At 40.5% G+C, this 14,838-nt stretch overlaps 1 protein-coding gene across 4 annotated transcripts in view; it reads left to right on the top strand.

Moving 5' to 3' along the window:
- Positions 1-11,218, top strand: part of LOC121322956 (probable cation-transporting ATPase 13A3) — a 48,621-nt gene extending 37,403 nt beyond the window's left edge. For 3 of the 4 annotated variants that reach the window (XM_041263607.1, XM_041263608.1, XM_041263605.1), the window contains 10 exons: positions 266-375; positions 888-984; positions 1,397-1,469; positions 2,376-2,553; positions 7,051-7,223; positions 7,601-7,689; positions 8,270-8,350; positions 9,456-9,548; positions 9,918-9,929; positions 10,830-11,218. In XM_041263607.1, coding sequence (XP_041119541.1) covers positions 266-375; positions 888-984; positions 1,397-1,469; positions 2,376-2,553; positions 7,051-7,223; positions 7,601-7,689; positions 8,270-8,350; positions 9,456-9,548; positions 9,918-9,929; positions 10,830-11,030 — 1,107 coding nt within the window. In that variant the 3' untranslated portion in view covers positions 11,031-11,218. The remainder of the gene's footprint in view (positions 1-265; positions 376-887; positions 985-1,396; positions 1,470-2,375; positions 2,554-7,050; positions 7,224-7,600; positions 7,690-8,269; positions 8,351-9,455; positions 9,549-9,917; positions 9,930-10,829) is intronic. The other variant, XM_041263609.1, reaches the window with a different exon arrangement.
- The last annotated feature ends 3,620 nt before the right edge of the window (positions 11,219-14,838 follow it).

Below are 14,838 nucleotides of genomic sequence, written 5' to 3'. Positions count from 1 at the left end.
GGCCAACACATTTCACATTTACCCTGCTAAAAGTAATTCCCTACTTTATTTACCCAAGAGGCCAAGTTTCAGTTGTTTCAAATATTTCTCTTCTTGTCCCACTTAATCTTACTGATAATTTTCAACAGCACAAGGAAGCTAATCTAACTTTCACATGTGCACTTCTGGCTCCTCGTCAGACAGCAGCTGTAAAGACGGATGTGATGTGGGGACAATGCTGTGGTGGGTCAGTCATGTTATTAAAAGTGTACCCTTTATTGACCAGGCGTTAAAGAGAGCAGACAGCGGCATCTCTCTATCCGAGCTCGAGGCCTCCGTGGCATCCCCGTTCACATCCCGAACTCCCAACATCTCCTGTGTGCCGAGCCTGATCAGGTAGTAAAGAAAATAGGTTCAATAATGCAGTCTGATACCGATGAGATACAACTACAGGGTGCCACTGTATGCGTGTGGTTGGTCTGTGGTGCTCTTAAAGTACTATTCACAGTTTATTCTTTTGTCCAGGATCCTTTGTTTTACATTTCACGTCAGGCTTAAGCTATAAATATAATAGTTCATGAACAAGCAAGTAGAAAAAACGATACACGTAATTACCAACTCCTTTTCTAAAGAGAACACATCTGTTACATTTGGAACTAGCAGCATTTAAACTTGTTGGGAAAAAAAAAGGTAGAAGCTCTGAAACTCAAACTACAGTTCTACAATGTGGCAACCAGTAGGTGGCAGTGCTGGCAAACAGTAATATATTGCTTTTAAAGTATAAAAAATGGTCAAAGAACCAGGAGGTGTTCAGCACAAGAAAGGGGTGTGTGTGTGATCATTGTTTAACTGATCATGTATTTTAATGGGTTGTCCGTTTTCTTTAACTTCTGTGTTTCCTGTTGCAGGGAAGGCCGTGCAGCATTAATTACCTCCTTCTGCGTGTTCAAGTTTATGGCTCTGTACAGCATCATCCAATATCTCAGTGTCACCCTTCTTTACTCGGTGAGTGCAAGCGTTCAGTCTACTCTTTCAAAACCACTTGTTTCACAATCTTTAACCCTTACGTAGTGCGTGCCTGGAACAGCTTTGATCTTTACATCAGTCTTTGCTTCTGTGGTTCTCTGAAGGCAGATGCAAATGAGTTGTGCCTTCAGTTTAATATTTAAAGGAAAGCCATGGTGAATTAACTTCTTTCCAGTTGTTTACAGACAGATTATATTACTTAATTGAACCTATATGATTGACATCGATTATAGCTAGCTATATATATATTATATATATATATATATATATTATATATATAATATATATATATATTATATATATATAATAAAATGTGTAATTAAGACAAGTTAGGCTAGCATTTGAATATATTCAAATCTGTTTTACAATGGTTTGCTGTCTTTTCTTTTAGATCCTGAGCAATCTTGGGGATTTTCAGTTCCTCTTCATTGATATAGCCATCATCCTAGTCATTGTATTTACAAGTGAGTACAAAAGAAACACCTCATTTTTGTGTGTTTTGTCCTAGTTCCCCATTCCCTTCTCTGCTTTGGACAGGTCCTAGTAGTGGTTAAGTGCTGGTGTAGACAGCTCTGTATCAACCCATACTCAGCCACAGCCTCTGCCTGTCAAAGACTGCTCTTGAGCAGCATTTATGCAGAGCTGATTGGAATCTCCCTCCCTCCTCCCCTCACTCCCTCTCTCCCCTCCCTCTCTTTCCCTGCGTCGGTGGTTGAAAACATCACCACATACATATTCATTGGTTCACTGGAATCTCCTTTAATGTACAACGGGTGTTTTTCCATGTTTTTGGAAATGTAATGCCGTTTTACTTTAAAAACTGAAAAGAAAATCTACCATTGGTACACTGAAAAATCTCTGTGATGTACTCTTGAAAATGTCTAGTCTGTGGGTGCTAGAAAAAGTTTTAAAGTAATCATTTATTGGTGTTTAAACCAATAATGCAAGTGTTCTTATTTTTCTTATATATTGGTATAGCTATGGCCAAAATGTGTTCCATCACCTAGAACTTTTCACCAAAACAGCATGTAATTTAAAAAAAAAAAAAAAAAAAAGTTATATAGCAAAATGATATAGTAACCCAGTATTTCATGTTAAATATTGAAATGTCACATTTTTCAGTTTGTCAGTTTTTCGTAAAGTATATGGAAAACTACAAAGCGGTATATAATTCAATATGTTATTCAGCAGGTTTCATTTGACTATGAAGCAAAAGGAGTTCATTTTATAGGGTGATACAACACTTTTAGCCATAGCTGTATTTTGCCTGTTCTCTCCCTTGCAGTTTCTGGTGCAGTCTGTTGAGATGGCTGGTTATTTGCCTGCTGTTGAACATGAAGTAGTCTAATGATGTCTCTGTTTCAACGCAGTGAGTTTAAACCCTGCCTGGAAGGAGCTGGTCTCTGAGAGGCCTCCCTCTGGACTCATTTCGGGGCCCCTGCTCTTTTCTGTCCTCATGCAAATCCTTGTGTGCCTGGGTTTCCAAACACTGGCCTTCCTGTGGGTCAAGTATCAGCCCTGGTACCACCAGTGGACACCAAGTTCGGAGTAAGTTCAGTTAGTGTCAAGGTAGACACTTCAATGTTGTAAAATCTTTGGCAGTAGTGGGTATGACTTGCACATCTGAGAGAAAGGGTTATAATTATGTGCAGAGTGCTTTGAGGGTAAAGAAGGTAATGTTAGTTTACCTACTGTAAACCTGGCATGGTTTGCCCGTAGTGACACTCTGCTACCATCATCCCAAATACGCATGCAGGAGCTATGCACAGACAGCGCCTGCAGCTCACTAACCCACTTTGCGGAGGTGATAACTAAAAGGAAGGCTATTTTAATAGACAGATACTTCAACTCGGTGGAGTATACAAGCTTAAACGGGGCCTGCGTGAGAGCCTCCAGTACAACCTCAACTCTCCATTCGTGGAGAGTAGCCCTCCTAGGAGGGTGCAGCCGCTGAGCACCTCTGAGAAACAGGGTAAGCAGAAAATGCACACCCGGGAACACTGAGTCAATGGGGGCATGGCAAGCAGAAATAGCCGCTAGGTATAACTTCAGCGTGTAAGACGATCTACCAGCCTCAACGGTGGAGAAACTGCAAGATGACAGGAATGGGACAGGAAATTTGATCATGACCCTTTAGTATGGCACCAATCTTGGAAATACTTCCACTTATAGGTATACAGCGACCTAGTGGAATGTGCCCTAGTATTCTGTAAGGTACCCACAACCCTGTCCGACAGCCCTAAGGCTGACAGGTGGTCCCTTACAGGGGCCAGACCCATAGCTGGTGTCTGCTTGGCTCCAGGTGCTAAAGCGTGCCTCTCGTCTGACTGAGGAGATCCAGGCGAAGTGGGATCTCCCAGGGCGGGCCGTTCAATAGCTGGCACAGGTTGAGAACCAGATTCCCCTGGGCCACCAGGAGAACTGACGCCTTCTCTGATCGGACCTTTGTGTGAAAGGCCGGGAATAATGGCAGAGGTGGGAACGCATAAAGGAGTGCTCTGGGCCATACGTGGGCTAGGGCGTCAACGCCGAGTGGACTGCCTAAGCGGTGGAGGGAGTACCACAGGGGGCAATGTGTCGTCTCCGCCAAGGCGATGAGATCGACCTGCGCCTTCCCGAACTGTTCCCAAATGCGCTCCACCACCTGAGGGTGGAGCTGCCACACCTCCCTCGAGAGGTGGTCTGCTGCCCGATTGTCCATGCCCGGGACATGCATCGCCCGAAGGGACAGCAGGTTCCTTTGGGCCAAAGTCAAAGCCTGAAGGCGATGCAACCCCGGGGACCGAAGGCCACCCTGGTGGTTGACATACGCCACCACTGATTTGTTGTCCGTTCAGATTAACATATGCTTGTTACGCACCATGGGTAGGAAGCGCTGGAGGGCAAGGAAAACCGCCTGCAGCTTCAGCATATTGACATGCAGAGATGTCCAGCGGCCCAACCAGGACCTGCTGACTCCTCTGCCTTCGGAGACTGTGCCCTGAGTTGAAGGAGTCCATCATCGCTACCTTGCAATTAGAAACTTCTCCCATTCGGACCCCTTGGCACAGGTGAGAGGTAGTCCTCTACCAACGCAGAGTGGCCAAGCACGCAAGACATACTGTCAGCTGGGTGTCTGTTGCACATGGGATGCAGATGAAACTCATTGAGCCATGCTTGCATTGGGTGCATGCACATTAAGCCCAGCTCAATGGCTGATGTTGCTGCGGCACACAAGGGGCACCCTTGATCCATGTCGAAACAGGGAGAGTTGTTTCTGGAGAGCTGCTACTCTGTGGTCTGACAAGTAAGCTTGTTATTAATTGGCTTTGGCATCGTTGAGGGTGAGACCCAGCCTCAAACAGGTGCTTCGTCACAAATAGCTGTGTGGGTCACTGCTCCTTCCTGTGACTGGGCAGATCAACCAGTCGTCCAGGTAATTCATCACCCTGATCACTTGCAGCCGAGGATGACATCTATGCACTTTGAAAACATGTGGAGGTAAGGAGAGGCCCAATCACGGAAAACTCAGGGCGCTCCCCTGTAAGGTAGAGCAGTACTTCCTGTGCGTGTGCTGGACCCATAGGAACGTGGAACACGTTCTTTCAGTCCAGTGTGATAACCCATTCGCTGGGCCAGACAGCCTGGCGAGTACGGCAGACCCCAGCGTCTTGTTCTCTACGTGCCGAGGCGCCTTGCGCAATTCCTCGACCGCTGGTAAGAGTAGTGGTCAGAGGAGGTAGGGGCTGATTTTGAAGGAAGGAGCCACTGCCAACGTCGCGTACGGCTCAGCCGTGTATTGAAGCAGTCAAGCACCAAGGGGTCAGATGCAATGAGGACTCTGAGTGAGGCAGAATACATTATTGGTGCACCGAAGCATCGGGGTAACAGAGTGCTGGTGTTACTGACATGCTGTGGCGCTAAGCACCGAGGCATTGATGCGTGAAGTCAACACAACCCTGTGTAGCGCATGTCATACACCAGGGTGGATACACAGCTCGAGTGGCTGTGGTAGGCAATCGGGAGACCAGTACAGGGGAGCGCATGGTGCAGAGCAGCGATAACCTGGTCCTGGACCGCGTGCAGTCACACCACGTGGCAGCACATGGCATATGCCAGAGTGGAGCACAGGATCAAAGAGCTGCGGCATGTTAGGCAGGAATAAAAGTGTACTGCTTTTTTTTTTTTCTTAATAGGAAAGAAATACAGGCTGATACACACAGCCGTTCAGGTATGGGAGAAACACATTCACCATGCGAGGCGGGTGACCAAGCGTGCGAAGTAGGCGGGCTAAAATAAGCCTGCTGATTCAACTCAACAGCGGGACACAGCAGAGCTGGGTTGTCGTGGAGGAATCACACTTATTATTTACTTATTTCTAAGTGCAAGGAGCGAAACGAAGGCAGTAAAGAAACGAACACACACACACACACACACACACACACACACACACACACACACACACACACACACACACACACACACACACACACACACACACACACACACACACACACACACACACACACACACACACACACACACACACACACACACACACACACACACACACACACACACACACCACAGACAAGCTGTGTGGGTAAAAAATAAGTCACCACGGCAAAGCGGGTAACTGATTTTGTCTTGTTTTCCCAGCCGACGGAGTATGCTGGCTGAAACAAGCCGGTGTATGCAGCACAACAGCAGAGCTGGGTCCTGGTGGAAATCATACTACATTTTCTTTTTAAACTGCAAGGCAGTAAAGAAAAACACATATACACACACTGAACAGCAAGGTTGTGAGGGTGAAATAGCAGGCACCACGGCAGAGCGTGTAACTGTTTTAAAAACAGCGCGCTGATTAGGCGGGCTGAAAATATGCACTGAGCACCGTACCGTGTGCACCGCATGCACAGAGTGCCGTGCAGCACCGGGTCCAATGCGCACTGCATGCACAGAGTACCATGCAGCACTGAGTACTGTGCACGAAGCACAGGGCACTGGGAACAATGTGCACCAAGCACCGGGCGTACACCTATGCAGCGCAGCCACACTGCCTGTATCAGGTATTGTGAGTTAGTGAACACCGTGGTATCGATGTAGCACGGGCCGAGCACGCACCATGGTATTAGAAAACACCTGGGGCACCTATGCAACGGTGCCTACCATAACCGCGTGGTCACACACCTGGGGCAGCGCGTAGCGTACAACAGGGGGACGACCAAAACAGTGGCGGGCGATTGACTAGCAATACAGCAAAATACAATAATACAGTACAATAATAACACAGCAGTACAGTTGGGGGAGAGCACACTGTCTGTTTGATTGTAAGGCCCAACACGTGGTGGTAGACCAAAGTAGCCTGAAGGTATATCTCAACTCAACAACGAGGCAGGCCCCGGTGAGGAGTACACGGCTGGTTCGGCCTTAAGCAGCCGCGCTGCAGCTAGTCCTCTGCGCAAGCACGGGGACGCGCAGCACAATCAAAACAACAAGGCCCGACTGGCGGCCCGAAGGTGGGCCTAGCCCTGGTGGAGTAACAGCGCTCTCCCAAGTAAAAAAGTGAAAATAATAGTGCTTTCCGGCATTCGACTCACAGATGACAGAAAGAGAAGCAGTTTGACACACGTAGCGAGCAGGTGCTGAAGACAGTATAAGAAATAGAAAAAGGGCTACGATTTATGAGCTACTGATTCTGTGAAAAGCATCAAGCCAGCTTTCAGCACGAAGTGCAGGGGAACAAGCAGTGAGGTCAACGCATCGCTTTTTAAGTAATAAAAAGGGCTCAATACAACACAGAAAGACCGTACCAACTTAAGAAGCGAAGAGAGACAGATCCTTCCCTGCGTGACGATTACATCCCCTCGGTAGATGGGACCGAGGAGGTCATCGAGGGAAGGAGGCCTATAGACAGCTTTGATAGTACGAGTTCAGTGACACCTACCAATAGGCAGACGTATATCCCATAAACAATGTTTGGTGGCCATCTTCAAATTGAAAGGGAACTCCTTGAGTTTTTCACCATGGGACAGAAATAACTGAGCCATTTCTCATTGATTGCAGTGCCTGCAGCCTGTCCAACTACTCACTCCATCAGAATGAGACAGCACACGATGAACACAACATCAAGAACTACGAGAACACAACACTCTTCTTCATCTCCTCATTCCAGTACCTCATTGTAGCCATCGTGTTCTCCAAGGGGAAACCGTTCAGGCAGCCTAGCTACAAAAACTGTAAGTGTTTATTCACCAGCCGCTGTACTGAGAAAACGCTGAGACGTGTGAAATGCATTCTTGTTTAGTAAGTTATTTTGGATTTAAAATGCATTGACATTAAAGAGTTCTCGAGTTCACCACTAACCACAGGAAACTGGTGAGGACATTTAGCTGAAATATTCATTTGACCTTGTAACTTTTCTATGATTTAATGTAAGTGTTTAAAAATGGATTAACCCTAGGTCACCATTGCCAGTTAAATTCTACAATTGTGATGATATTAATAATAATACCACTTGCTGATGTTCTAGTAATGAAGCACTAAAATCAAAACCTTTAGAAATGGATAGTTTTCTCTCTTTTTTGAAAAATCTTTTTTGTTCTTTTCTTTGCAGTGCCTTTTTTAATATCTTCATTTACGCTGTATGCCTTCATTCTGTTCATCATGTTGTATCCTGTAGATGCCATTGATCAGTTTCTGGAGGTGAGTACGGTTGAACTCGGAAACCCAGCCTTATTACTTGTATTACTCATTACAGCAGGTTTACAAAGAGCCTGACCTGGACAGTATCAGAGAATGAAAGAGAATGTACAGCTATGATCAAAAGCTGTAATCGCCTAGAATTTTAGGATTGAGACATAATAAAAAATACTATGTGAACATAATTTGGTGTGAAAGGTGCTGTAATAAGTAAGTTGTTTATGATCTTTTATTTAACATCATGTAATCAAAGAAACTACAAAATAAAATCACAAGAGTGTACCGGAAGCCATAATAATAGTACAGTATTTCACGTTGGATTTTGAAATCGCATTCAATTTGTCAGATTTGTTAAGTATATGGAAAACTACAAAGCGTTGTGTAATTAAATATGTTAACACAACTTTTATTCAGCAGGTTTCATTCAAATTTATGAAGCTAAATTAGTTCATTCTATAGGGTGATGCAGAACATTTGGCCGTAGCTGTAAGCATGTAAATGTGCCAAAGTGACCTTGTCTAAGAAGAAGCACTTGCCGTATTTGTAATGACAACTGGAATCCTTTTCCTTCACCTATTTGTAGATTGTATGTGTTCCATACCAGTGGAGAGTCACAATGCTTCTCATCATTGTAGTTAATGCTGTGGTATCTGTCCTGACAGAGGTAAGAAGAGCCAACACACACACACACAGGGTTACATACTGGCTGCTACTTTCCAGCAACCTTTTATTCTTTTTTCACAAGTGGTCATTTGTTTTTAATGAAGGAAGTAATGGTCTGTAGTTAGGTAACTGCAGCAACACAGAAATCATTGTGAATAAATAATTAATAACACTATAACACAATTTTTGTTCCTGGGTAGTAAGTGTTATTTCCTAATTGCTTATGCTTCAAAAGTATAGAAAATGACTATTATTCCCCACAAACTTTGCTTTTGTGACCAGGACAGTGATATTTCAAAATATCATAGTAAATACAGTATAATCGTAAATCTCGAAAAACTACTCACTTCTAAACCTTTTGTAGTCATTTTTGTATTACTTTAGTATAAATACATGTTAATTTGGATTCATGTGTTGTTTTTTTCTGACTATGTGAACGAAGAGACACACATTTGCCCGTTTTCTCATTGGAAATAGTGATATTTTGAAATATCACTGTCCTGGTCACAAAAGCAAAGTTTGTGGGGAATAATAACCATTTTCTATACTTTTGAGGCATAAGCAATTAGGAAATCACACTTACTACCCAGGAACAAAAAAAAAAAAAATTGTTACACGGTGTAATTTGAATTAAGGTTAGAAATGTAACATATAATGAAATAACAGTATTGTATTAAAAGTATAGTTATTTCTAGAACATACTCTTATATTTAAAAAATATTTATGTTCAGTGTCCAGACATGCCCCACAAGTTTAGATGGCCTTTCTTTTATAAGGCCTACACATTTTTTTCTCAATGATTTGCATTGTTAATATTCTTTGTTAAATAAATAATTTCACCGGATCAGAATGAAGTGGCTGGTTTCACAGAACCCAATTAGCACTAATATTGGGCTACTTACTTTTAAGAAAGGCAATTAAGGATTAACGCTACTGGTAATCAGGATAGATACATATTCTACATAAATTCGCTATGACACTTTAAAATATATATTTTTTGTAATGATTTTTTTGGTAAATTCTGAAAAAAAAAAAGAAAAAAAAAACTGATTTTTTAAAAATGGTAGTCCTTTTAATCCTTTCTTGCCCAATGCGATGTTTCATAGAACCTCATCCTTGACGTAATCTTGCGGAAGTTTGTGTTCCGCCGAGACAAGCAGGGGAGCTCTGGCACCACCTCTGCCATGCAGACACCACAGGTTGGGATCAGACGCTTTCATTTACTGTTGCTTTGACTTTTCACTGCTTTAGCCTTCAGTAACAGCACACGTTAATATGTGCATGCAAAATCATTCTTCCTGCTTGTTGGGGTGTCCCTTTTTGATTTGGAGTGTGGGGATTTGGGCACTAACAGTTTCACATTATTGCATGCACTTTAAGTCTTCTGTATAGCTGTTAACCAATAGCTGCATGTTTTTTAATGTCTCTGTGTAAGCCTGCGTATAAAGGGGTTGGTTTTATATGTATGGGTGTAACGGAAAGCTGATTTTACAACTGCAACGAAACCTACGCAAAAAACTTGCTGCAAGAGTTGTATGTCCTTTTTTTTTTTTTTTTTGCCATTTCAGGTACATTCAACAGTAAGTATATGTAAAACCTTTTTTTTTTTTTTTTTTTTTTTTTTTTTTTTTTTTTTTTTTTTTTCAGAAGCATAAGGTTTGCCATTATATTCTTGGTTAAGACCCATATTTGATCTAGATTGATACTTTGAAGTACTTACTAATTGCACAATAAACATGATTACAAGCAATCGGACAGAATCATCTTGTATTTTCGTTGGCTGGCAGGCCAATAGTTGGCAGCGACTATTTCAGCAGACCAAGTGCAAAGCGAATTTTAACTGCACTTAGACAGCCCCGTTTAGGATGTCTGGGCTGGCAGAAAGGGTTTTGTCCAGCTAGCTCTTACGGTGGGAGTTTCCGAATGAGTGTTCAGCGCACAGGATGCGAGAGGCAAGTAAGAAAAAAGCATGTATGGCTATAGATTACAGGTACAGCTACTGGAGGTAGGCTAATTCATTTATAAATATCAGTTGTCTGCACTGTATGTGTGTTTTTGTACATCTTTTACTTTCCTTGGTAAAGATTGGAGTGTAGACTGCAGATTGAACCAGCAGGAGGCAGGCAGCACAGTTTGATATTGTGACAAGATGAGAGTTTTGGTGGCTGGTTTCATGGTGCGGATGGAAACATGGCATAACGCATGGAGGTGCATAATGAAACGAAGAGAAAATCCTGGCTCGCTCACTGTGTGACTTTGAACAAGTCACTTAACCTCCTTGTGCTCCGTCTGTCGGGTGAGACGATGTAAGTGACTCTGCAGCTGATGCATAGTTCACACACCCTAGTCTCTGTAAGTCACCTTGGATAAATATGTCTGCTAAATAAATTAATAATTATGCATTGTGAGCCATACATTTTAATTCAGGTATAACTGTATAGTCCAGTGCATTTATTAGTATTTTTTTCTGTCTTCCTCAGGAGGGTATTGACCGGAGGGGGGAAAGGTTCTTGTCTTTTTTATGCTGCCAAAGGAGAAGGGCACCCAAGGCCAAGTACATGAATCTAGCGCAGGAGCTACTGGTGGACCCAGACTGGCCTCCTAAACCCAAAACAACGACTGAAGCAAGGAAAGCCCCTAGCCACGAAAATGTCTCTTACCAAATCATCTCTGCAACATAGCACAGACCTGCTGCTCAGAAAACGAAGTGACCAAAGGCCTGTTGGTCAGAATTCAAAATGGGAGTTGACCAGAACATTCCCACCCCCTCTTAGTCTTTCTGCAAACACACAGAAGGAAAGCTCCTCACCCTACAGCTATGGACAAACGTTTTAAATCACCTAGAATTTTAGGATATATATATATATATATATATATATATATATATATATATATATATATATATATATATATATATATATATATATATATAGATCTTTTAAAAAACCTAGCATATAAGTTTTAGTACATTAGTTCTTTGATGTTTTAAATAACGTCTTCAGTATCCGGAAGCCATAATACTAGTACAGTATTAAATGTTATTTAATTGTCAGTTTAATTACTGTACATGGTAAACTTCAAAGCAGTGTGTAATTAAATATGTTAATGTAACATTATTCAGCAGATTTCATTCGATATTTATGAAGCAAAATGGGTTGGTCCTATAGGCTGATGCAAACCTTTTGGCCATAGCTGTAGTTTGAAATAACTAGAAAGATAGATCTATGGTCTGGGGTTTTCCTCATCCCTTCCCTTGGGTCCATTATTGCATTTTTATTCATATGTTTACACAGAAGGCCTGGGGTTTTTAATCCATTACTTTAATAAAAGGCTTGGGGTTGACCAGGGATGTTATTTATAATTTGAAAGACTTCATTTAAAAGTACTGCTTTTTATAAGGTGAAAAAACTTCAATTCAAATCATGATAAACTCAACGTAAAACAAAGGTAACAGATTTAACTTTTAGTTAACAGAACTACTGCGAGAGAATGCTTTATATAGACTCTGGAAATGCTGTACATGTTTGTTTGAAATCAAGAAGTTCAATTGTCATGCAAGTCCTAAGACTATAGTGATGAGAAGGTGTCTGTATGATAGAGGGATTTCTTCCTATGGAAGAACTTTGAAGCCTGGTAATCCCAATATATATTCTTTCAAACTGACACTCTTTTTAAATTTGGGTTTCCACAGCAGAAGACCATGTCTAGAGTGTAACTGACTCCTAATTGCAAGACCATGGTATGGCAGTTTAGCAAAGTCACTGTTTTGTTAAACACATGACATTTTGTTTTGTGAAAAATATAGTTTTCATAGTAAATTCAGAAATAAGGGCTATCGCTGTTGGCGCTGTATGCAGTGCAAGTTACGAGAAGAGGGTGCAGATTAATGTACAATGAACCACAAGGACATAAAGAGCAGCAGCACAGAGGAAGTGAGGGAGTTGGAATTATTTGCCAACATTCTTTTAGCTCGATCTAATTTTATTTCAGAAACACTGTATTAAAATGATACATGACATCACTCATTACTTAAAAAACAGTGGCTTCTATACCCATCAGATACCTGGTCTAGAAATTACCTGCAATATGTAACTACATTTTTCAGTGAGAGAAAAAAAAATTATATAAAGCAAGAGTTGTATTGCAGAGTGTAAATGAAGATCCCAGGTGATTGCTATAGTTATCCATTGCTATTTAAAGTAAGTGATGGTCATCCTGTTTGAGAGCTTTGCATTCCTGTTTTGTCAATTTTTGTATCTAGTTTGAACACTGTCACTTAAGCACAAAATGGACAAAAGCTGTAATGTTTTGCATCTTTTATTTAGTTTTTTTTTTGTGTGTGTGTAGTTACAACACCATTCTTTTTATTAGTGTTTCATATAAGCCTAAGTGCTTGTTTCTGTAGCTTTAAAAGTAAGCTATTATGTCCAGTGTTCTCTCTACTGCCAAATCAATAAGCCTAGCAGAATGTATTTCTTAACACTTAATTCTGCTGTTTAACAATTTTAGTGAATAAATGAAATCAAGATTTGGCTTGGTTCTTCAAACTGGGTTGCACTATCCTTTTTATCTTAGTCATGACTTTGAAATAAATAAACACTTCTCTTTTCTATGGAAAATATAGCTAAATTGGCTTTATGTTCCAATCAAATATTTTCTATAAATTACTAGGTTTTAAAAAAAAATAAATCAATGATGCTGCTGTAGGATATCTAGTTTTCCGATCTGGAACACTCGGTTGCATCGACCCTTTTTGTTTTTACAGCAAGTTAACATACTTCCACTTTTTCAATAGATTTCCACTTTTTTTTTTTTTTGTTCTCTCTACAACCCCCGTCTGAGTGGTAGAGTGCGTGGTATTGCTTCACAATTCTGATTTGTAGTGAAAGCATGCCTTTGGAAATGACTTGTATTTGGAAATTCACGGTATTTTGAAAGTTGGTTGGTTGTAATTGTTATAGCATTACTATTACAGACTCAGATTGACCATAGAGTAATTTGGCAGTCTTTTTTGTGATTTTAATTTCTTACTGAGTTCATGTTCAAGTGCTTCATTGTGCATTTTAAAAATGAATGATAAAAAAAGAAACTAACAAAGCCAGAGAGAAATGATTTTTGATCGGTTCCCCCCCAAAGGCACAGAGTAATGTGTGTTTCAGGGTGATTTGTCTGGGTATTAACAGATCATTATGGTTGCTCTTCACTCATGTTGCGTTGTAATGATAACCATTTCAATGGAAACGCTGCAGGTTGTTTTTAATGCATGCATAACACACAGGTATTTGTAATAGCTGATACTGTAAAGCCATGATCTCTTTTGCAGCTGAATTGTCAGCTGTGTATGACATTGGGATCATGGTAAAGTGATTTTAACTAATTACCTGAGTTGCTGTGCATTAATGATTTGTTGCAAACATATTGCAAGTTGCTAGGAAATACATTTTTAGTGTGGGTTTTTTTTTTTTTCATTGTTGGGTTTGTCTTACGTAATGAAGCCTAACTAAAAAGGGTGTGCCGTTAAGTTCAGCTGTTTTTATTTCAAATTTATTATTTCTTTTTACTGTACACATAAATGAAAGGTCAAAATGACCTCACATTTTAAAAATGTGTATGTGTGTGTAATATATATATATATATATATATATATATATATATATATATATAATATATATATATATATATATATATATATATATAATTTTTCAGTAAAGTGATAAACATTCACTTTTTGGCCACCATCCCCAATATCAATATAGATTATAAAAACCTTGGAGAAACAAAAACTGTACATTACTCTAAATCCATTTTTTACATGAACCCCTCTTTTGCTTGTTTGACTTTAAGACTAATTTAAGTGCAGTGATTCACCAACCCAGTATCAATATAGTCACTGCTTGGACACAGTGGGTTTCAATTTTGAGTATTAATGAGTATAATGAGTTCCAATGCTGCTGTATCTTTTAAATACCATTGGAGGACTTTTTTTCAATCTGCTTCAAAAAGAGAAATAAATGTTAAATGGTAAGCTTGTAACTGAGCAAAACAATAGAAACTGTGTTTTCTCATTAATAAAAGGACAGTTTTTATTTTTTCATGAAGTGTTTTCATTATTCAGTTCCAATGACAATTAAAAGAAACAAAATTTATCTAAATATCTCTGACTGGGTTTGAAATACAGTTGGCAGCAAAGGTCACTTAAAGGAAACAAGTCTGGCATTGAATAACACATGTACCAGATGTACAGTATTTGGCCTTTTAAACGAACAATAATCCCTCAGGAAGACTTTATTGTCATGTTAGTACATTTTTTAAACTCGCTTGTGTCAGTAAACGTCTAATGCAGCCGACGAGTTGCTTAAAACTAATTTATCGGCATGTTAAACCATTCAGCTTTTTTCTTCTCTTTTTCTCCCACAGAAATATGTAAATGTGTCAAATTATTTTACAATGTTTTGCAAAAAAACAATGTACAGAACTCATAATTTTTTT

The sequence above is a fragment of the Polyodon spathula genome, chromosome 11, assembly GCF_017654505.1.
Source record: "Polyodon spathula isolate WHYD16114869_AA chromosome 11, ASM1765450v1, whole genome shotgun sequence".
NCBI classification, from domain to species: domain Eukaryota; kingdom Metazoa; phylum Chordata; class Actinopteri; order Acipenseriformes; family Polyodontidae; genus Polyodon; species Polyodon spathula.
Note: the sequence above shows the minus strand (reverse complement) of the source record. Positions and strands in the feature narration are given on the sequence as shown.